The sequence below is a fragment of the Pungitius pungitius genome, chromosome 19 (assembly GCF_949316345.1).
Source record: "Pungitius pungitius chromosome 19, fPunPun2.1, whole genome shotgun sequence".
In the NCBI taxonomy this organism is placed as follows: Eukaryota; Metazoa; Chordata; class Actinopteri; order Perciformes; family Gasterosteidae; genus Pungitius; species Pungitius pungitius.
Window position 1 is genome coordinate 12,395,732 of NC_084918.1, and position 22,582 is coordinate 12,418,313.

The 22,582-nt window shown below is 43.1% G+C and overlaps 2 protein-coding genes across 6 annotated transcripts in view; both read left to right on the forward strand.

The window, feature by feature from the left end:
• ccny (cyclin Y) overlaps positions 1–16,863 on the forward strand; it is a 28,046-nt gene extending 11,183 nt beyond the window's left edge. The window contains exons 2-12 of one of the 5 annotated variants that reach the window (XM_037456017.2): positions 3,422–3,496; positions 4,373–4,393; positions 5,554–5,588; positions 5,739–5,762; positions 6,231–6,331; positions 6,444–6,479; positions 6,858–6,915; positions 7,076–7,192; positions 9,306–9,472; positions 11,391–11,553; positions 12,814–16,863. In XM_037456017.2, the coding sequence (XP_037311914.2) occupies positions 3,422–3,496; positions 4,373–4,393; positions 5,554–5,588; positions 5,739–5,762; positions 6,231–6,331; positions 6,444–6,479; positions 6,858–6,915; positions 7,076–7,192; positions 9,306–9,472; positions 11,391–11,553; positions 12,814–12,930 (914 nt within the window). In that variant the 3' untranslated portion in view covers positions 12,931–16,863. Of the gene's footprint in view, positions 1–3,421; positions 3,497–4,372; positions 4,394–5,553; positions 5,589–5,738; positions 5,763–6,230; positions 6,332–6,443; positions 6,480–6,857; positions 6,916–7,072; positions 7,193–9,305; positions 9,473–11,390; positions 11,554–12,813 lie in introns of all 5 variants that reach the window. The other 4 variants (XM_037456015.2, XM_037456019.2, XM_037456018.2 and 1 more) reach the window with 4 other exon arrangements.
• Positions 16,864–16,951: 88 nt separating this feature from the next.
• Positions 16,952–20,622, forward strand: gjd4 (gap junction protein delta 4). The gene has a single exon (XM_037456014.2). The coding sequence runs from the start codon at positions 18,393–18,395 to the stop codon at positions 19,569–19,571; it is 1,179 nt and encodes a 392-aa protein (XP_037311911.2). The 5' UTR covers positions 16,952–18,392; the 3' UTR covers positions 19,572–20,622.
• Positions 20,623–22,582: the final 1,960 nt, after the last annotated feature.

Below are 22,582 nucleotides of genomic sequence, written 5' to 3' on the forward strand. Positions count from 1 at the left end.
TTCACCTTCTAAGATGAGGCAGCACAGTGTTTTTTGCTGCTAATCATCTTTGCCGTGCGGGCGTATTCTTTGATAGCCGCACCATGCCATCTGGATCTCCTCAGGCAAGGCACCTCAGCAAAGCAGGCCAACAAATGGCTGATGTTGAAGCCAAACTTATGATAGGCTCCCAGAGGAGGCAGACAGAGGGCCAACAGCCAACCGTAATATTAATGTTGACATTCACAAAGCAGCTTCAGTACCCTCCTGTCCTGAAGGTGGGTGCACCTGGTCAAGGTGCATGTTGCAGGGCTTTTGTTGGTTCAGAATGAGCCACAGGTTTGATTAACTGAACTGAACCTGGACTGAATTTTAGGAAAAGGAACATGCAGTGCATTAAGTGTAGCTGCTATAACGCTATGTTGTAATTTGTGCTGTCAGTTAAACACGCTATTATACATTTTTTTTAGATTAACGTTTTCTTGTTATAAACATTTTTTTAGGGGGGGCCTGACTGCTTTGTTCACAACAAAATTGAAAAAAAGAAAATATTAAGCCATGGTTTAACTGCACTATAGGGAGTCCTTGTTTACCTGAAAATGTGCACTTCATAATTTTATTTTGTACCGCCCTGTTTGGCAATGTTGTTTTTCAGTCAAATAAAACATTTGCATAAAGCAAGACAATCCACTTTTCCATGTTGATAAGAGCATTAAAATTAAGAAAAACCATGGAAAAAAATAAATGATGGGACATTTAGAATAAAAAATTATGATTTATTGTGATTAATTTTGAGTTAACTATGATATATTAATTAATCATTAATCATGGTTAAATATTTTAATCGTTTGACAGCACCAGTTCTAATGGATTTGTTTTCAATATACACATTTTTTTCCGAAGGAGAGAGTGCGATGACCTATTCGAAGGCTGGTAAGCAGTCAATCAAAGTTAAGTAAAACTCACTTTAATTGGAAAAAATAAAAGTAAATAGATTCTGTTACCGGTATTTTATAATCCAAATTAAATAGCAACAAGGTGTCATAAAAACATTTTCAACATGGATAGGATTGAGCCCTCTGTAAAAAATGGGTGTGGAAAGTAAATGAATGTATTAACAAAGGTAAGGAATGGGCAGTAAGGACAAAGCCTATATCATGTTTACTGTTATTTTCCGATTGCTATAATACTGGTAGAAGAACCTCTCCATGCTGCAAAGCTCCATGCTGCCAAGCGGAGAGAGCCGTGGGAAGAGATGCTGCTTTCCCCTTGGCATTGTCTTCCATCGTTCCCGAGGTGTGCGCTCGTGTTTCTGCACAGTGAAACGCGTGGGGCTGAAATACCGCCCGCCCCCCAAACAATGTGCAGCCGCCACCCCCTACTTCATTCCTTGTCCCGCTTCCTGGAACACAGGAAGTTGGGTGCTCCGGCCTTTTCCAGGTTGGAGAACCCACACCAAGGGTCGCCGACTGTGGCCAGCCAGCTTCCTGTGTTCAAAAATGTGACATGACCAGTTAAGAACAAACTAAAAAACAGTTTTAGTCTGTAAATTATTGATGTGAAAGCATTAAAACTGTTTTGTCTTACAAAACAAAGGAGGTCATCGTTGAAGTTATTTGCACAAGTGCACACTTTGCACGTGCACTACATACATCCCCAACAGTAGAGTGTATATGTGTGTGTGTGTGTGTGTGTATGCGCGACATCATTAATCCACCCTCACTTCTCCTTCACCGCTCTTTGCTTCTTCCCACTCACCCATCTTTTATTCAACAGCGCGTGTCACTTCCTGCTAGAAGAGTGCGTGTGTGTGTGTGCGATCTCGTCCTTTGAGGTTCCTCAAGTGGCTCTGGAACACAAAAAGACACGAGTTCAAAGGAGCTTAGACACAATGGCGTTGGCTCACCGATGTACCCTGTAGTGTAGTGAGACTGGCTGTGTGAGGTGTGCTCTGTGGTTGTTGTTGTGATGGTTGTAATCTGCGGTTTGACCTTTTCTTCCTTACTTCCTCCCATTCTCCCCCATTCTATGCTCACGCTTTCCCTGTGTTCTTTATTACTTTTTCTCATTTTCTCTCTGCCCGCCTCTCGTCGCCCATGCTGTCTCCCCCTCCCTCCTCTGCCCTTCGGTAGAGTTTCAAACTTCAGCTCCCGCGTCCTTTTCGCTGCCATTATCAGCTTGTCACTCTTCTTCCGTCCCTCCACTTCTCTCGCCATCAGTTTCTCTCTCTCTTTCTTTAAGTCTGTCTGGGTGTTGGTCTCTTCCTCCTGACCCTTCCTGTTTCAATGACATCATCCAAGAAACCAGGAAGCTGCTATTGGAATCACCGCCCCAGACTATGTTATTTTTGTGTGCATGTGTGTGTGTGTGTGTGTGTGTGTGTTATATTTGTAATTTAGTTTGCTTATTTGTGTTGGGCCTTAGTATTAGTATTAAAGTTTTAGATAAGGATTAACTAGACTGGTACATGGTAATGATGTTCACACAGTATATTAAATCAGGAGGCCTGGAATCAGCTGTTCAATCCAACGAATGTATTGTTTGTAAATAAACAAAAAAGGCAGTGTTTACTTTAGTAAAAATGAAGTAGAACACAAAATGAATATGTATAAATGTAATTGTTTTCCATAGATGCCTGCCACGTAGCTGCAAGCGCGTCTAAAATTCCGTCTAAGGTTTCGGGACATTTTAGGCAAAACGATTGACTACTTAATACAAGAAAATCGACAATATAATTGATAACAGGATATATGCACAGATATGCACCACTGAAACACTTTAAATGTGTTAATAAGCAGTTTATCATTTATCATTTTGACCAGACACTTCAAAGAGTAACTTGGGTTACTGGGTCTGATTTATCATCAGAATATCCTGAATAATCTAAGTGTAGTCACTTTCAATCTAAAAATGTAATCGTAGTAAATGCAAGCTAATACAGAATTACAGCCCTTTCTGTGGCTGCCTTTTCTGGTGGTTTATTGCTCCTTGTATTGCCCAGCTTACTGTTTAATCTGCTATAGTAGTATAGTACCTATCTGGTGCGTGTGGTGTGGAGACACTGATCGAAAACTAATCCATACTTCCCTGGTGGGTTTTGCTGAGCACAAATGGATTCACAAAGCGCCGTTTAGACAGAGGCAGCGCAGTAAACTGTCGGCCGGATGAGTGTTTTGCCATTCAGTTTGGGATATATTTTCAGGAGAGGCTGTTAACCCCTTAAAGCTAGTCCCACCACAAAAGCTGTTTTTATTTAACTTTAGGTAAACACACAGCGGACCTGCGCTTCCTGACATGCTGATGATCTTGTGAAATATTATTTTGTTTAAAGAAGTTTTAAGAACACTGCTTGGAATTGGTTTTGTGCATTTTGATGGGTGTTGAAGTTTTAATCAACTCAATCTTTAAATTTATTGATGTTTCATTTCCCCCTGTCTTTTAGATCTACCCATGGAGTACAATCCATCAGACCATCCCCGGGCCAGCACCATCTTCCTCAGCAAGTCCCAGACTGACGGTGAGCATTGTGTGCGCATTGCTTCCCTTGAAACGTTCACACTGAAGTGCAGGGACGGAAAAATTTCAACGAATTGTGGGCGAATCATTTCATTGTACGCACAAAGGACTTGTTTTAGACACGCAACAACTCTAGGGTCTATAGTTTTTTTTTTCTTCTCACATTGCCTCGCTGCTCTACATCACCCTCTTCCCTCAGTCTCCCCCACGGGCGCTTTGACCATTCATCTTGACTGTTTATTTTTATTAGTTGCCGTTGATCCTCAATAGCCGAGCCATTCAAAGGGCTGTGTACGCGCCATATACGCAGCAGATTGCACTTTAAGCTGGAACGAAAGAATCATTTCAAAAGGTATCTTTAATGCCTCAAATTCATGCCAATTCAAGTCTAACAATGGCCGCCCGCTTTGAGAAAGAGAGGCGCTACTTTGATGCAGGGATTTCAGATGTGGAGCCATACAAAACTACCTTTAATCCAGCATAAAGGCTCCAGGCAGGAAACTTTTAGCTCCCTCAGCGAAACGAGGCACACCGCAGTGCGTTGATCATCTTTCACAGGCAGGGAGACTGATCCTGGAGCAGCCTGGGCTCCTCGGACTGACAGCAACTCATCTTATTCTATTTGATCGCGATAAATTTAGGTCCTGAGATTCATTTGAGCCACAATTTCTTTAATCTCCCAATAAGAGTCTTTATTTGGGTCCCATTTGCGCACGCTGGAGGAACGCCGGTTTGTATCCAGAAGGCTGTAGGTATTGATCGGATCTTTTATCGACCTCCTCAAGCCCCTGTGCGAAAGTGTGCTTTCAACATACTGTACATGGATATGAATACTAATGCAGGACACAGACACAATTTGAGCTTTGTGTTTTTTCAGTTCCCCTGCCCAACAACAGAGGTAAGCATGTGTGTGTCTGGTCCCTGTAAGCGTGCAGCACAAAGCTCACTGTGTGCTTTTTGGGCTTTACTTCTTCAGCTAAATGTGATCCAGCTTTATTGTATTCTTGTACTTGGATCTGTCTGGGTTTTGTGTCAGTGGGTGATGCGAGTCCACTGCCAACATCATGTTATGTGTGTGTTTGTGCACATGTGCATGTCAGTCCAGTCGGCAAAAAGAAGCCAGCCGCTTTGTTTTCCTCCACCAGCCCGGCGCGGAGCGGAGTTGCATCTTCTACAGACGACGTGTGAATGAATTCCTCCGGGAGAGTTAATCTGTGATCTGACACAAGCACCACTGCGCATGCGTTTCCAAGAGTTTTGTGTAGCAAAAAAAAGAAGGAAAAGGGTATTTGATTTTCTCCCTTGTTATTTCAGAAATCTTTATTGACAACACTAAGGAAGGGAATAGTTTCCCTCACTAAACACAAAACCCTTATTATGACACGAACGTCACGTCTGCCCAAAGGACAAACAACACTTGTGTGTGTGTGTCTGTCCGGATGTTACTCAGAGCCGTGCACTCACTGAGGTGAGCTCTGAAGAACTAACAGTTCACCAAGGCCGTTAAGCAGAATTAGCATGCGTACAAGGTGAGAGAAATGAAAACATGCCTCATTTCATTTGAAGTCAAGCAGACCAAATGGATATATGGATTAAGACGTTAGCTCAAGCTCACTCCTGCATAATTTTGCAGGAGATAAAATCACTATTTACAGGGTCATTTTTTAATATAGAAGAAATGCTGCTTGCTAGAGCTGCTGTGCTTTGCTTAATGTGGTTTAGCATAATTAGTAGAGAGAAGAAAAGGGTTAAGCTTTTGTGAGAGGGAGTTTATGAACTCTGGATGAATGCTGCTTCCTGCCTGTGGGGGTAGAGTACTGCACTCCTACTGAGCTTGAGCTTGAGCGTGCGTGTGCGTGTGCGTGTGTGTGTGTGTGTGTGTGTGTGTGTGTGTGTGTGTGTGTGTGTGTGTGTGTGTGTGTGTGTGTGTGTGTGTGTGTGTGTGTGTGTGTGTGTGTGTGTGTGTGTGTGTGTGTGTGTGTGTGTGTGTGTGTGTGTGTGTGTGTGTGTGTGTGTGTGTTGCTACCTGACACCTGTTCTCTTATCTTTCCCTTTCAGTTCGGGAAAAACGGAAGAGCCTTTACATCAACCATGTGAGTAATAGATATGATGCATTAAAACAAACAAACAAACAAATGCCCTCTCACCATGGAGATGGTGCAAATACTGTATAGTATAATAGCATAATAGTGGATGTTAAAATTGTACATATGGTGATTTTATTGTCTTGTATTTCTTGCAAGTTCACACACATTTCGGAGAACAAGGTAAAGTCCTTAAAATGAACCTTTGAAAAAAACCAACCCTTTAATCCTCACTCATCCCCTTCAAACCACACACTGTCTACCTTTAGTCCTAGTCAGGTGTTTGTATGTGTCTGTGTGTGTGTGTGTGTGTGTGTGTGTTATGAGCTGAAAGATACAGTTCCATGTCATTATTTAGATGTAATAGCAACAACTTAACTCCCCCGTACAGTCTAGTTCATCTTATTCCATCACTCCTTCAGAAGCACATGAGCGTTCATCACTGGATGCAATGTTTGTCTTGATGCACTCCACTTTAAATCCCTGCATGCAACCACTGACTGCTGACAGACTAAGTTTGTTTGTGGGTTTAAAGATGCCCGCTTTCATGTCTGTTAGCCGGCCCCTTGGCTCATTAGAGTAGGACACAAAGAGATTGACGGCCATGTCTTTCTGTGTGTGTGTGTGTGTGTGTGTGTGTATGAACTTCAGCATCATCCAGGCCTGGTGAGACGGAAGTACAGCTCCTGCTCCACCATATTTCTTGACGACAGCACCGTCAGTCAGCCCAACCTCAAGTATACCATCAAATGGTAACTGCGAAACAGGAAATAAATCACAAGTTAATGTTTAATCTGTCTGCTGAGATGCTTTTAGTTTGAAATGATTTGCATTTTAATGTTTTTTTTTTTTGTCTTTTTACAGCGTAGCCCTTGCAATATACTACCACATAAAGAACAGGTATGATCACTGTTTTCATTATTTTTTTGGTCCTTTCATTCATTCCTCTCTGTCTGCAGTCCTTTTCATAAACTTGCATAATTATCAGCACCACGCGTTAGCAAAAAAAAAGTAAAACCATGATGGAAAAAGTAAAATACTTCGCTCAGAGAAACTACCAGATGGCTGGATCCATATGAGGCCTGAGTAAGTTCTGCTTGCCCCTGGAATAAACCCTGGTCTTGTGGAATGGTGGAGGGACGTCCTCATAGCGGTTTGTGTTTTTAAAGCGCAGATAAATGCTCAGAAATTAGATATTGAACGAGCGATGTGACATCCCGGAAGATGAAGTCATGTTTCAAATGAAATGAGTCATGCCTTATCTGTCTGTCATTCCAGGGATGTCGACGGAAGAATGTTAGTGGACATTTTCGATGAGAAGCTGCACCCTCTCACGGTGAGGTCTTAACCGAGGATGCGTTTCATTGTGTGAAGACCGTAGAGCTGTCACGACTCATCAGCAGCACAGACCACAGCAACCTGAGCTTCCATTTCGGTAAACAATCCCATTCGGAGTGAATCTTTCATTGTAATTCATAAATCCTCTGCTCTAGAAGTCTGAACTTCCTCCTGATTATGAGAAACACGACCCCGAGCAGAAGCAGATCTACCGCTTCGTCAGGACGCTGTTCAGCGCCGCACAGCTCACTGCCGAGTGCGCCATTGTCACCTTGGTAAGTTTGTGTGTGTTTCAGTGGCGTACCTTCCTTAAACGCTTTTCTCTGCTTACTCTCTTGTTCCTCTGAATCTTATACCAATGCTCCATACGCCCCTCCAGAGATTGTTGAATAAAAAAACCAACTGTCACCAGAGGTTTGGAGGTCACACATGATTGGTTTGATCCGTGCGGTCTCCCTTCAGAAGGACTTGGTGTAAGGCGCTTGGTCTGCGCCTGTAGGATAAAATTGGTGGCTTCCTTTAGGATCTCTCCCAACGACTAATGACTTACTGGCTGCTCAGCTGTTCTAAAAGCCCAAAACAAAAACAAGGACAATGTTTCTCCTCATTCTATGGCATCGTTTTCTCTCTCTTTTTTCTCTGGAAAAGAAGGTTCTTTTACTAGTGGGATTTTTCTTTTACTTATTATTCATAACAAATAGGAGGGATGAAGCTCAAATATGTGATCTCTAGGATTGGTGGTGGTGGGGTGGAGGGGGGTTCAGGCAGTAATGGGAAAGCAAGCACTGTTTATCCATGTATGTGTATGCCAACAGAAATCTTAAAAAGCAAAACGATTTTGAAGTAAATCACATGTGCACAAACACAGACACAAACTGGGACACGGCCTGCTTTGTGCAGAGTAAAATCTGCCATACATCAAATGAATAGGGCTGTTGGCTGGTGGTTATGGTGTTAGTTTAGCTTGCACAACTTTAGTCTTCCTTCGCTTCCCACCATCACACCATTGAATAGAAGGGAATTCTGCAATGATGTCCGAGTTTTCCAGTAGAAGACACCTTGCATTGCACTTTGTCCACAGCTCAAAGCCTTAACGTTACCAAATCTGTTTTCAGGGGTGAGAGGTCATTTATTTCTGTGTCACTGCTTGGAGATGCTAGGTTTGTGTGTGTGATGAATCCTCCTCTCCTGACCGTCACTTAACACATGTGTTTTGTGTATTGTAAAATGACATTTCACAGCAACATAAATAAACGGAGAGTGAGCCCCAGTACCCACATACTTTTTTAAAATCATGTGGATTGTCTGTTTATTTACAAATCACCAGTATAGATGACTGAAAGTAGAAGGAAATAGTTATATTATAAAATAATATGACCATAGTCCTATTAGTAATGAACTGGGGTGGGAGGAACCAAGTGAAAACAATATCTTAATATCTCAAACAGTCTGTGTGTGGTTCCCTCAGCATGTGGCTCTCATTGCATGCAGGCTTTCTTCAATGTTTGCTGCCCCCGCCCTGCCAGAGGAGTGTACAGTGTACGTGCTGTTGGTTGGCAGACTGTGGGCCACGACACAGTTTGTGCTTGCACCGCCTGCGAGCACAAAGCCCAGCCCAGCATGAGTGGACCAATTAGCCACCTGAGCTGTGCTACTGGCCAAGTCAAACCGGGCTACTCTTTGCCTCTGTGTTAATCCTAAAGCATAGGGACCGTTTAATATCCAATAATTAGACGGGATAAATCATCATGTGACAGAGGGCCCTCTGCTTTCCAACTGTCTTCTAGTATTCTCTTCAAGTTTTTTCAGGCACAAGAGAAAATACAAGACTTACTCATGTCTGCACACCTTTATAGAAAGGGAGTTTTAATATTGTGCTGTGGCTTCGATTGGCAAGCCAGACATTCAGTTGTCTCCTTGCAGCGGATCATTGCTGCTTTCATGCTTTACAACGTCTCACAAAATGACGATCAGTGGAATCAGCCTCCGCATTACACACTCGATTCCAGCTTGTAAAGAGCAGCTGCTCCGTGTGCTTTGTGATCTGTAAACGGTGGGAAGTCTGGCTACAGGAAAATCAGAGAGACAAATGGAACTGGGGAGAGAGGCGGAGAGATGAGCCCCAGAGAGGTTGGATTTCTTCAGCTTCTCGTTGTGTTGTTATTATTTTGTTTTACTTGGAGGAGGATAAAAACTAATGCACAAATGTACACTCACAGTATAAAGGCCAGTTGATAACACATTGATACACGCTTCTGTCTTGTATTGTAAGAACGTATTTGCCATATGGAAGAAAAAATCAATTCTTATGTGTATCATTTTTTTATTTTTAATAATAGAGCGGAATGGATGAACGTGTTCTGAGATTTTAACATGTCTTTATTCAAGGTATATCTGGAAAGGCTCCTGACCTATGCCGAGATCGACATCAGCCCTTCCAACTGGAAGCGCATTGTGCTGGGAGCCATCCTTCTGGCATCCAAAGTGTGGGACGACCAGGCGGTCTGGAACGTCGACTACTGCCAAATCCTCAAAGATATCACCGTGGAGGACATGTGAGTTACTGCGAGAACACACTCACAATAAATGTCACTAAAAAATAAGAACGTAGTCCACAGTCCAAGCCTGTAGGCGGAGGGCAGTTACTTTGAATGTGCTTTTTGAATACAGGCGGCTCCTTCACGTTATGCTGTTTCTAAAGTGTCTTTCTGAACCGGTTCCATTTCCTCTACGTAGCGTTAATAACCAAATGTGAAAATGTATTAAAGAGGATTTATGGTTCTGTTGGAGGTGGCATGTTTAATTATGTCTGAGATAAAAATGGAATCTTGCTCACAGTCAATAAGACTTTTATAGCCAACTTTTCATTTCTATTGCTTGATCTATTGAGGGCAAGCAAAAATAGATTAGCTACAGTGGATTAGTTGACTTTTTAGGTGGTTCAGCCCACAACTCATAGTTCAGAATGCTGTCAAACAAAACAATTCATGTTGATTGACCAATTGATTAATTTAGTATTGCATTTGATCTTCCTTGGTTTACATTTCTACACACTGTAGCTATTGCCCCTTTGCTAAGGGTCTTGGCCATTGTATCTACAGGTGAAACTCGAAAAATTAGAATAGAATGCACGATATTCTAATTTTTCGAGTTTCACCTGTATATTGAGTTTCAGTCAATCATGTTTGCGAGCTCAAGAGGGGCTCAGAGTTACACATATGTTGCTCTGGTAAAATATGAGCAAGATGACCGCATGCAGGCCCGCACAGAGCACGCACCGGTGGACCTTTGCTGGTGTCTGCTTCGTTTGTTACTTCCTCTGTTGGCCAGCGAAGAAGCTTCTAGAGTAGGGGTCTTCGAATAAAACGTGAAGAGGTCCAGTTAGAGAAAACTTCTAGAAGCAAAGGTCTGGAAGATCATAATGTGACTATTTAGTGTGATTAAATAGAGGAATAGAGTTGTATCAACATTTGCATGTAATCAATACACGACTAACAAATCAAATGAATTTAATATAATTCCGTCTCACTCGTCTTTTTTTCACATTTCGATACCTTTCTTACTGCGGTCCGTCAGTTAGTGACCTCTGTTCGAGATGCACTAGGACCACACCATCCCATCATGTATACCATATCTGTCTGGGTAGATTTCATCCAAAGGGTGCAACACAATGCTGTAGAAGTGAGGCCACTTCTGTGACCTCTGACCTCTTCTGCGCTCACACTCCTCCGCACCCGTGGCTGTATATTCTTGTCCATGGGCTCAGATTTTAAAGAGCAAGGCGTCTAACCCACCTGTTTGGGAGGAGCCTGGCATGTGACAAATTGCCATTTTCTCTTAAGATACAACTTCATTATTTTTCTTTTTCAATCCAATACTGCTGACCACCTGAATGTCCTGAACAGTGAGGAGCGGAGAGATGCAAAGCAAAACGGATGAGAATAGCCGAATGAAATAGAAACAGAAGCAGCGTTATCGGGCAGACTTTGGCTACAGCGGAGGCTAAATTTAGCCTGTCTGTTGCTGCATGCCTGTGAATGTGCGTGGGTGGGGAACAGAGGCGAGGAAGAAGAGATGGATTGTGCCTCTTGCGCAGGTTACAGCGCAAAAGCAACTGGTCGCCAATGAAGATCAGCAGAGGAAAGCGGCAATGAGGGCGCTGCAGCTGGGGGGGCCACTGACCTCGTCATGTTCAATGCCCGATCAATATTCTCTGTCAAGCGTCACCTGTGCCCAGATATTACTGCTTTTCAGTAGGAGGAAAGGCTTATGTCTGGTGGGTGGGCTCGGGAGATTTACTTGGGGGATGTGTATTGGTGCCACACATGCGAACATCGCCTCCCCCAGCCTTTAGTCTTTGTCTCCTCTTCAGTCACTCTATACACAAAGTATTTGCAGACAGCCAATTTAAACTATTTCAGCGCTTTTTATCTGATTACACCCTCCTCCCCCTTCTTTCTCTCTTAAAAAAAGGAATGAGCTGGAACGTCAGTTTCTGGAGCTGCTGCAGTTCAACATCAACGTGCCGTCCAGCGTTTACGCCAAGTATTACTTTGACCTTCGTTCTATGGCTGAGGCCAACAACCTGAGCTTCCCACTGGAACCCCTCAGTAGGGAGAAGGCCCAGAAACTAGAGGTGAGCAGCATTAACACAAACAACAGTTTTGGGAGTTTACTTCATAAAGGAAAAAAATGAAAATGGTAATATAAGCCCTGGGTTGATCACAGACTGCGGTACTGTGTCTCTGTGTAATTAGCTTCACTGCCTGAGGATGCATTGACTTTATTCAGCACATTGTTTGACATTACATTGTGGGAAAAACCCACATTTAATTAATAACATTAGTCATAACTGTATTCTCTTTAGTCAGGCCTGCTGCAGGAGCTGGCACTCTGCTGGTACCAAATGGCCATTTGTTCATGTTATTAATTCAGCAGAAAGTGAAAATGTTAGCCTTTGTCTGATGTCACTCAGGTGGATAAATGTAATGTCACTAAACTGGATGATCAATGCAGATGTCCCAAATTCACAAGTGCAGCACAACTAACAACATGGCCCCACACAGTCCTGAGATCATCTCACCTCATGGAAGTTGAAATGTGAAACACCCCGGTGTGGGTGGAGTATGGCTGTGCTGGGGAAAACTTCTGCTTCTTTTGTGCTTCAATTTGGAATCTAAAACCTTTATACTTTCTATATACCATATTCTTATATTTCATATAATATTTAAAAATCATAAAAGACTAAATAAACAAACGCAATTGTGGTTTTTGAAAAAGAAAGGGAGTGAGCTGTCCAAAGAAAAATTCATACAATACTAAATACTAAAATACAATACAATTATAACCGTACATTGATCAATTTGATCACAGGTGAATACATTGATACAGATTTCTCAAAATAGATACCAAAACTTTAAGTGAATTTCAGTCTAGTCTAGATTGTCTAGTATGAAGGTTCGTGTCTTTATTATGACAAAATAATAACGAAAAAATATATATGTAAGTAAAAATATATAAACTGAGAATAATATATTTTTTAGTTTTGCTCATGAAACTATTGTTTTTGCTCTGAAAACAAAAACTTTTGGTCTCAAAACGAAAAGTTTCGGGGTTTTTTTTAGAGCAAAAACAATAGCAAAACAAACTATTTTTGCTTGCAATGCAAGAAATTTGCTGTCGAAACATTATTTTTTGTTTGCATGATAAAGAAACAAATCTACCTTCATAGTCTGTTAGCATGACTAACATTGTAGTCTACTAACTGTTGTCTCAGAAAAAACTACTGCCTTCACATCTGGTTGAATGCCTTTTTGACGGCCACGCACCCCAAATCGTCCGCGTCATCGTCTCATTTCTGCTGCTGTTTTACGTGTTGTTTGTTGTTGTCTTTCAGGCCATCTCGCGGTTGTGCGACGACATATACAAGGACTTGAGGAAACAAGCGAAGAAGCGGTCGGTGAGCGCGGACAACCTGACGGTGGTGCGCTGGTGCCCGGCCATCATCTCCTAACACTGGCCGCCCACAGCACGCAGGCACACCTGTCAGACATACTGCACTGTGTTTCTGCCCTAGTGGCCAGGCAAACCAGGTGGGCAGCAGACCCGTGGATCAGTACACACACAGACACACACACACACAAAATCTAGCACTTTCACAAGTGTGATTGCACCCTCTAGTTGTTGTACATAAAAGACGTTCCACTGGCTGCCTGCACTGAACCAAATAGAGCTGAGCTGAACCAAACTGAAGTGCTTGTGCGAAAGTTATTGGACTGCAGCTGTCCGATAACAGCTGGACTGCAGAAGAAGAGGCCGATCAGAAACGCAGCAGGCGATATATATTTATAAGAGAGGTGGTGTGAAGTTGAGACAAGCGCTCCTTCCCTCTCAGGCTCCTTTCGCTTGTGCGGGTGAATGAGGGAGGCCGTGTACATTCCTTTTTGTTTTAAACTTCAGGTTTAGTCACTCTCTGATCGGAAGAATGAGGTGATTTTTATTTTTCCTTTAGAAAGGCACATTTGAACATTTTGTCGGGTGTTCATCTGTTCTTATTGCACCCCTATCTGTGAGGTGAGTACACAAACGGAAAGGCATGTACTATACTCTGTTACCTTCAGTGTGCACCTGACACATTCAGGGCAGCGCCGCATATCATCGTATTCACTTCCATCGTGGGTGTTTTGTTGAAGCGGACACTCAAAAGCCTCACATCGTCCGGGGTGCTCTGACGGGACCAGCACCACCACGGCCACATTCAGACACAGCGCTTCACTTCAAGCAATAATCATGCATCGCCCAATTCTTGGGACGAAATACAAAAAAAGCTCGGGAAGAGACTGAGGGGAGGAAGGCAGACACGAGACGTCCTGTAGAGCTTGTGTCGTACTTAATTTACTGCCATCGTCCTGACCTGTGGTGCCTGTAATAAGCTAACCGTTTTCCCCTTTCCACTGGAGGAATGGAACAAATAACTGAAGTATTTTGTTTTTCTCTGTAACATTTTGTATGGTTCTTCCGGCTTACAAAGAAACAGCACAGCGAAGTGGAATACTGATATTTAGGAGCCGCCAAAGGCATGATTCTTTTCAGGGTTGTATTGTGGTTGTGTTCTGGAGAAAAAGCATTAGGTGACAATTCAAAGGCACTGCTTACAAAACGACAGATTGTAAAGGTTTTGCTCTCTATACAGTGTAAATACAGCGTCGGTGTACAAAATCTGTAGACTTAAGATCGTACTGTAAAAAGAGAACAGAATGATGGTAGAAGACTTTCTGATCTTGGATCAGTTTATAGTGTCCTCTAGAGGGACTGTTAATATGTTGGATGTTCCTATGTAAAATCAAGAAAAGATTCAGTATTAGGATTCAAACGGGAGACACCACTATCTTTTGGCCTGTTTTCTTGTTATAATGTTTTTTTTCCACACAGCAGAAAGTTTTTTTTTAATGTATTACATGTTGTATATGGTAACTTAATAATACAAGACAATTTAGGCTTATTTTATTAATTGTTGTCATTTTTTTCAACCCCTCTCTGCGGAGGCATTGCCAGAAGTGCAGTTCAGCGATCATTATGGAGCCCCACAAAAAAGAAATGTCACTGGCCACCTCAAAAACTCAAAAATATAATAAAACTATTTCAATGGAGTTGGAAGAGCTATAAAGTTGTAGTTGTCCTTCAGTTTGTTAAAAAAAAGCTTTTATGTTTTTCCTCTCAGTGATGCATAGTTTATTTTTCTCTTGTCTATCTTTCTGAACTGTAGCTCATTTCATTTGTCATGTCTTGGCATCCCTTAAATCATTTATCCAGTCCCTGTATCAACATTCCCCTTTCGGTATGTCATTTTCAATTTACCTCTTAGAAAACGAGAACGCGCCAATGGCCGCACTAATCACACACACACACACACCATGGACCAATCACAGACGTACATGGATATCCAAGCTTGCATTATGATAAAGGAGGTTTATTTAAACTTGAGAAATAGTGTGGGTAAAAAAACCTATCCATATAAAAATTAAAGATGTCGGACAGTAAGTAGATAAATTATTATGTTTTGAAAATTCTAAACAAATTTTTGTTTTTTTATTAACTTATTTTAAGAAAAGAGGAGAGAATTATTATGCATAATTGTTTTTATTTAACTAAAAAAATGACTTATGTATTCAGTTTTAACTGCAACTTTTTCATTTACACATTTTCACACAGTTTCTTGCATTTGCTGTGCTGCTCCTGATCCTTGATCATTATTTTGGCAATGAGAAATAGTAGAAAAATGTGCAGGGATGCAGTAGAACGTAAACCAACGTGATAGGTGTTTTTTTTAGATCCAATTTAGGTCAAAATTGAAATGTGACGTCAGCTTTTACCTACCTACAAGCCTCCAGCTTATTGAGTGGATCTCATGTGGATCCCAACTTTCACATGTGTGATTTTGGCTAGTGAGTGAGAGGTCCGAACCGGAGCAGCAGGTTGTAGAAGAGACAGGACCGACACGGAGTGGTGGAGAAATGAAGGACTGTCCCGTTGGGCGTCTTGCTCTGACTGAGCCCACACTTTGCACATGAAAGATATTTAAAAACGTAGACAGAGAACTGCTGTTTCACATGGTGCTTTGGATGAGTGGGAAAATAAAGTGCAAAAATGGATCTGTAGAAAAGTTCCGTTGCTGGAGTGTGTGTGCATACACGGACCGGTGTTCTCTAGACCGAGAGGTGAGTAAGTGTTGATGCCATGTGGTCCACATAGACCACGGGCCAGTGGCGTCCTGTCGGCTGGCTGCTCAGTGTGTGTCACACACAGCGTGTGAGCTTTTCGCTTCATTTTTCTTCCTCTTTTTGGCAGCCATTTCTGTCTTTTCACATTTCAGCGTTGATCATGAAGGTGTCCTCTGCTGTGGCTGTGATTTTTTTAAAATTTTATTTCTATTGATGTTGATGTTTTAAACAAGTGCTGTATTCTGTTGGTTGTTATTGTAAGTGTGCCCTTCTTTTGGGGGAGTCAGCCATTCCTTTTCAGTTTCTTTTGCAGATCTTAATATTGTTTTGTTTTTTCCTGTATGTTTTCAACTATGATTTAAAGAAACCCCAATTCTTCTACTCTGGAGCAATGTTTAGAAAAACGTTTGCAAGAATTAAACTTTAAAACCTTGCAAAAAACCAAGCAAATGTCTCTTGTTTGAACCAAAGAACCAATGCACAGGCTCCCCCTGAGATCTAAAACCAGTGGTTCTATGCTGCTACCACAAGGTTTCAATATGTACTATTGTGCCACTGAAGTGACTCAGCAGGGCTTCTGTCAGAAAGAACCATTCAAATGGCCAAGAGAAAGCGGTAATGCAGAGATTAATCTTCCATTGCGTCACTGAGGGACAATTTAATTCTCCTCAATTCTCCTCATTCGCCGCTCTGGTAATTGCCTAAAAAGTCATTTCAACAAAGAGCTGCTGTAAACTTAAGTGACGGATCCACAACATTTGAAATACAACGCCCTCTCTCTCTCTCTCTCTCTCTCTCTCTCCTTTAGTGTGTCTTAAAGCTGACAAAACCGTGTTTGATCCCTTAAAGGAGCAGTGCGTAGGAATTAGTGGTATCTGGTGGTGAGGGTTCAGAATGCACAATGAAAAATACTATTATATTCCATTTCTGCCAAAAAAATGCCTTGCTTTCTGATTAACTTGTACTGAAGCCGACCGAATATTATGGGGGAAAAAATTGTTTAGGGAGAAACTTAAAATGGAGGTGGATAATTACTGGGATTATAAAATACTTTTGTGTTTATTCAGGTCATCAGTGAAATAAAAAACAAGTGAGCCTGATTAACCTCTGAGCATCAACTGAGCACTGGCAAGTAGTCGAGACAAACTAAAAGGGGCATTAGGGGGTTTGGTTTAATGACAACGTATTACCTTTCATGTGCTTATGTACACGCTTATGTGTGCGCCGCGAAAGACAACTTAACATGTGCTTTGACATGTGGTATGTTCCAGTTTAAATAAGGCTGGGAGGGAGGGGCGGGCTGTCCATCACTCCTCTGTGGTGGGAGTTAGGCAAGCGGTTTCCGTGACTGACATGTTGGGGTTCTGCTTCGATTATTTCCTCGTTATCGTGTTTGTTTCATGTTTTTGACCATAACACTTCATGGTCTTAGACTACAAGTTCTCAACGCCCCTCTGAAACTATCCCAACGCCACACAACATTAACCACTCTTCATGTCCATGGTAGACGCATTGCAGGTGCAAGTGATTTTCTTTCCTTAGCAAGCTAAAAGTTCTCCAAGAATCCACGCTATATTCCAGATTGTGGCTGTCAATCCCAAGTGAGCGGTGGGGATTTGCATTGCGAGCCAGTGTGAAGGTGCTAATGACCATTGATCTGCAATGATTATAAGCCAAGCCAACTGTCTATGTGTCCCACCAGAGACCTTGTCCTTGAGGGTGGTGGGCGCATGTGTAACAAGGAATTCATGCCCTTTGTAAAATCATTTCATGAGGGAGATCTGTACCACAGTGATTGTTTGTTGAAGCCTTTTTTAAATGTAGCTTGAATAAACTTATATCAATCTGGTTCTTTGAACTTTTGTACTTATAGAATAATAATTAAACACATTTTAGTTGAATTCCCATATTAAATACCCATACAGCAGGGGCTTATCAAAAATCATAAACTGACAAGAGCTGTGGGGAAAATATAGTTTACATACCATTAACATTTCATGAGCGCTAATACCAATCCAGGATTTTGCATATCTACATGCTGCATTGATTCATCCCTGGAAGATGCAGCAGCTTGTATCCTTATTATGGAGCAGTCGGTTTAAACATATTTGCCATTGTGCTTGAACACTTGATACAGCAACACAGAGTGAGTAAGCCCGGAGGCCTGGTTCTCTCCTGTAAGGACGGCCCGCGCCACCAAAATATCCCTGCAATGCCGGGACGGCGACGTGCCTTTGGAAGTGTGTTAAGAATAGACTCACAATAGGGCTTGCTTCTGTTGTCTGAGGACAGAGTGTTGTCTGGAGGGAACAGAGCAAGAAGTGATACAGAGACTTGGGCTCCGTAAATGGATCACACTGGATCTTCCCACCTGGAACCTGGCACACAATCCTAGGAAAAAGAGAGAGGGAGTCAGCAAGTCTGTGTTGGCAGGGAGGAGTAGGGGGAAAGTGTCGAGGCAGCGAGGGAGGTGTAGGGTTTGACTCCGTGGCCAGAATCTGAAAGATCCTGCAGCGCCTCAAGCATTGCAAGCATGACGGGAATGAGTGGCTCTGAGGTCATCTTCATCTCTGTCAATCACAGCATCACTTTGATGGGTGAGTGGCTTTCACTGACACATTCACAGCTTTCTGTGTTTTGCTTGTCCCTAAATGTTGGCTATTCTAGAGATCTATAAATCTCAAATAGGCAATTATCAGATCAGCCCATTTTTTATTAACATGCTTATTTTTCAGGCAAGGTGTGGCTCGTTGTGATGATCTTCCTTCGTATCCTGATCCTCCTCTTGGCTGGTTATCCTCTCTACCAGGACGAGCAGGAGCGATTTGTGTGTAACACCATTCAGCCCGGCTGTGCCAATGTGTGCTATGACCTATTTTCTCCCATCTCACTCTTCCGCTTCTGGCTGGTGCAGCTCGTCACCTTGTGTCTCCCCTACTTCGTCTTCGTCATCTACGTGGTCCACAAGGTCTCGAAGGGCCTCACTGTCGACCCTTACCCCCCGGGCCGCACCAAAGCCCTACCTTTGCCCGGGAACCACCAGGAGCCGTTCCGCAAGACATCTGTACACGAGATGGCTGAGCGAGGGGGGACTCGGTGCTTCACAGGAGCCTACATCCTCCATCTGTTGTTCAGAACGTTGCTGGAGGCAGGGTTTGGTGCAGCTCACTACTATCTGTTCGGTTTCCACATCCCCAGGAGGTTCCTGTGCCAGCATCCGCCATGCACCACCCAGGTGGACTGCTACATCTCTAGGCCCACTGAGAAGACCGTGATGCTCAACTTCATGCTCGGCGCCGCTGCTTTGTCCCTTTCCCTCGACGTGCTGGATTTCTTCTGCGCCATCAAGCGGTCGGTGAAACAGAAGATTAAGAGCAGGATGAAGGTAGTGGAGAAGATATATGAGGAGGAGCAATGTTTCCTTTTAGGCATGGGCGCCTCAAGAGGACAAGAGCCAAATGCTCCACCGGCTAAGCAGGAGCAAGAAGAGGCTGGTCTCCCGGGGAGTTTCCGGAAAAGGCGAGGCAGCAAGGGCTCTAGTGCGGGGCTTGCTTTAGGTCAGGAAACACCCGGCTCGGAGCGCTCTTCTCTTCCACACTCTCCAGGACACCCAGGCTGCAACTCCAACGGAAACAACGCCTACTCCGTTTCCCTGGAGGAAGCTCTGGAGAGGGATGGCAGCGAGGTAGCTCTCTGCCCCCCAGAGGCCATGAGGACACCCAGATCGATCCGCGTTAGCAAGCGGAGTCGACTCAAACCCCCACCTCCGCCCAGACGGGACCTCGGGGCGTCCCCCAGGGAGCCGGCGGTTCCCTTCGGAGACGATTCCACAGCAATTTGTACCAGACGGGTGGGTCAGTACACACTGGTTGAACTGGGTAGCGGCACAGAGCCACATGCCAATGATGAAGAGATGAGATCCGAGTGGGTGTAAGGGTTGGATTGATTTATTTCCAGGTTACTTTGGAGCACAAGGATGGGACAAATATTTGTGAATGAAACGTGACCAACCGACACAGATAACCTCAGGCTTACACAGTGGCAGCAACTGATGCCAAGCTCCATTTCAGAATGCACACTGCACTGCTACTAGAGGAGATTATATAATGACAATGCAGGCAGAATTGTGTTTGATGTGATTTCATTACGCCATCGAATCACGTTGCCTTTTGAGAGGCTGAGAAGCGGAGGGATGAAAAGTCCTAAAACAAGTCCTGTGCTTCCGTGTCCCTGAACAAACCTCAACCTTGTGAAAATCTAAAAGAGAGCACCCCACCTGTTTCTCCCTGTTGTTGGCTTTTAATCCCGCCTTCCCAGACACGCTGTCCATCTACATTGACAGGCCTTGACCTGTCTCAACACCATCCCCCCACTCTATGTGATACCAACTCTTTTGAGGTTGGTCACTGGGGTCAGAGGACAAGGTTAGCCTTAAGGCCCTTTCGTTGGATGACCTTTTTAGAATAAGTAGGTCAGGCCCAGATGAAAAGACCATAATCTGTCTACGGTGGTGTTATCAGACTCATGGAAAGGTATAGGACTCCTTCGTCAGAAGTCAAGGACACTATGAAAGACCCTGAAGCCGGTATAGGCTCACAAAGCAATTATGCTCCCCCATGGGGTTCAGTATTTATGGAGACGGCTTGTCACTCTATTTCAGGGCCTTGCTGAGCTTAGGAGGAATACAACCTTAACACACACTGACACTAGAAATAGAGCACAGCGGAGCTCTGCAAAGGAGCAGCGATGCCAGTTGCCCTTCAGGATGTGTGCTAACTGGGGCTTTAGTTTCACTTTGATCGAAACTAAGATTACTGAGTCCGACACTCCCACTATGACACATGTCAATCATTGGCCGCCTAGTGTATATAGTTGGGTTGCTGCAGGATTTAAATGACGTTTTCCTTTTCTGAAATGTTAAACCAACATGTCATTCTATTTTCTTGAAATCTCTGGACTACCCAACACAAGTGATTTTGAGGATACTCACATGTCTACCACAATAAATCTTCAGTCACACCTGCCGCTCCATAGCTGGAGGGGGGGGGTGGCCTTTGTGTAAACGGATAGCTTTGGATCATCCTCCTCTTGTGGTGTCTTTGAAACATGACAACAATAGCTCCCCAGACTCACCTATCCACTGGGTGCTGCACCCTCACCATCAAATGGGTGACCACGGGGGGGGGGGTTTCAGAAGGGCAGGTCTGATGGTGCCGCACCTCCTCCATACACCCATCAGTGCCTAACAGACATATTACAAAAACTATTCATAGTTATTTTCCAACACAGTATGAATTGTATAGATATACTGTTTAATATGCCAATTTATGTAACTCATGTTTCTTTATAAAAGAAAAAAGACTTAATATTTTGATCTCATTTTTTTATGTTTTTATTGTGTTATACTGTATGTATTGTATTATTTGTTGTAAATGCTCTCGTTTGATCACTGCACCAATACTGTAGCTTGAAATCATACGTCCTTTCACTCCAACACAAAATATGAAATGCTGCCGATTATTAAATGAAACATTTTACAAGATAGATATTCACATAATATTTTGCATCTTTATATGGAATTTTTGATTTTGATTGTCATAAATCGGGTGCATTTTAAGAAAAAGAAAAAAATGTACTGTAGTTTTTCTTAACAGTATTAAAAGAATAAGCAGTTATTTTGGTAATTTAAGTTGTCAGTCCTCCAATCTAGAGGCACACCGGTCTCACCGGTAGATCAACCTGCTCGGGGCACCCTGGGAAAATGTTGCTGTGCTCTGCATCCTGTCCCATGTTTACACGACCCTTTTTGCTATCAAATGCCAATCCCTGCCTATTATCCTAACCAAGTTATTTTGTTGGCAGTACGGCCATGAATATGGAGTATCCCCGCCCTCCCCCCCCGCCATCCATTACCCTTCCCCTCTCCCATTCCCCCAACCCCCTAATGCCCCTTTTAGTTTGGAGCCTTCCTTGCAGTGGTCAGTAAGCCCTTATTAGTGAAAATGCACGTTCCCTTCTTTATCAGGAAGTGTCCATGTATCTGCACGTAATAATGGAAAGCAGAGAAAATAGCATGCCTTATGTCCCAGGTGTGTCCCACTCTGCTCATTATGCTGCACAACAGAAAACAGAGCAGCAGCAAGGAGACCCGCCTGTCAGGACTTGCTTTGTTGTATCTTTACTGTGTAGAACAGGCTGCTCGCTGTTGTAGATTGGAACCGCCTGGGAAATGCTACCAACTATCAATTGCACACATTCCTACCTAGAAGGTGCACACACCAAGTATTTGCTCTAATGGATTCATGCGTGAATGGAGATGCCCGCTTATGTGCAGGATCGCAAGCAAAAGCGGGCTGAAAACAATTTGACTGACCGCTTTTAAATGAATTTTCAAAATAAACCTCCATTCATCCTGATCCAAACTACACCCCTATGGGTTGACCCTACCGCATGAGGTCTCCCACTCAGGGAGCCCCCAAGCAGGGGCCAGGACCTGCCGATGATGAGACACATTATTATTATTTCTATCTATCCTCTTGCCCAATGACATATATATCTGATCCAGTCAGTGTTGTGGGAGAAAAAGACAAGGTCTAGTTAAGGGCTCCACCAAGTGGACAGAATTGGAAATTGCATTATATTAAGTATTATTATTATAGTTAAGATGCGCCGTACAGACCAGGCTGCATAGTGACTTTTGGTATTGGCCATCAGCCTGATTGGAGGGACACATGCAATATAGAGTAATACAGTGCATAAAGAATTTATAAACACTATGATATCTTGACTGAACAACAGCCAGCAAAATTCTATTGAGCTTGAGCTAACCCTAACCGATTTGAAACCGATACATTATTATATGGATATGGCCTCTAACACCATAATGATCCTCCACTTAACACGCTGCACACTGCAGCAGTCTGTGTGTAGAGCAGCATCACCTTT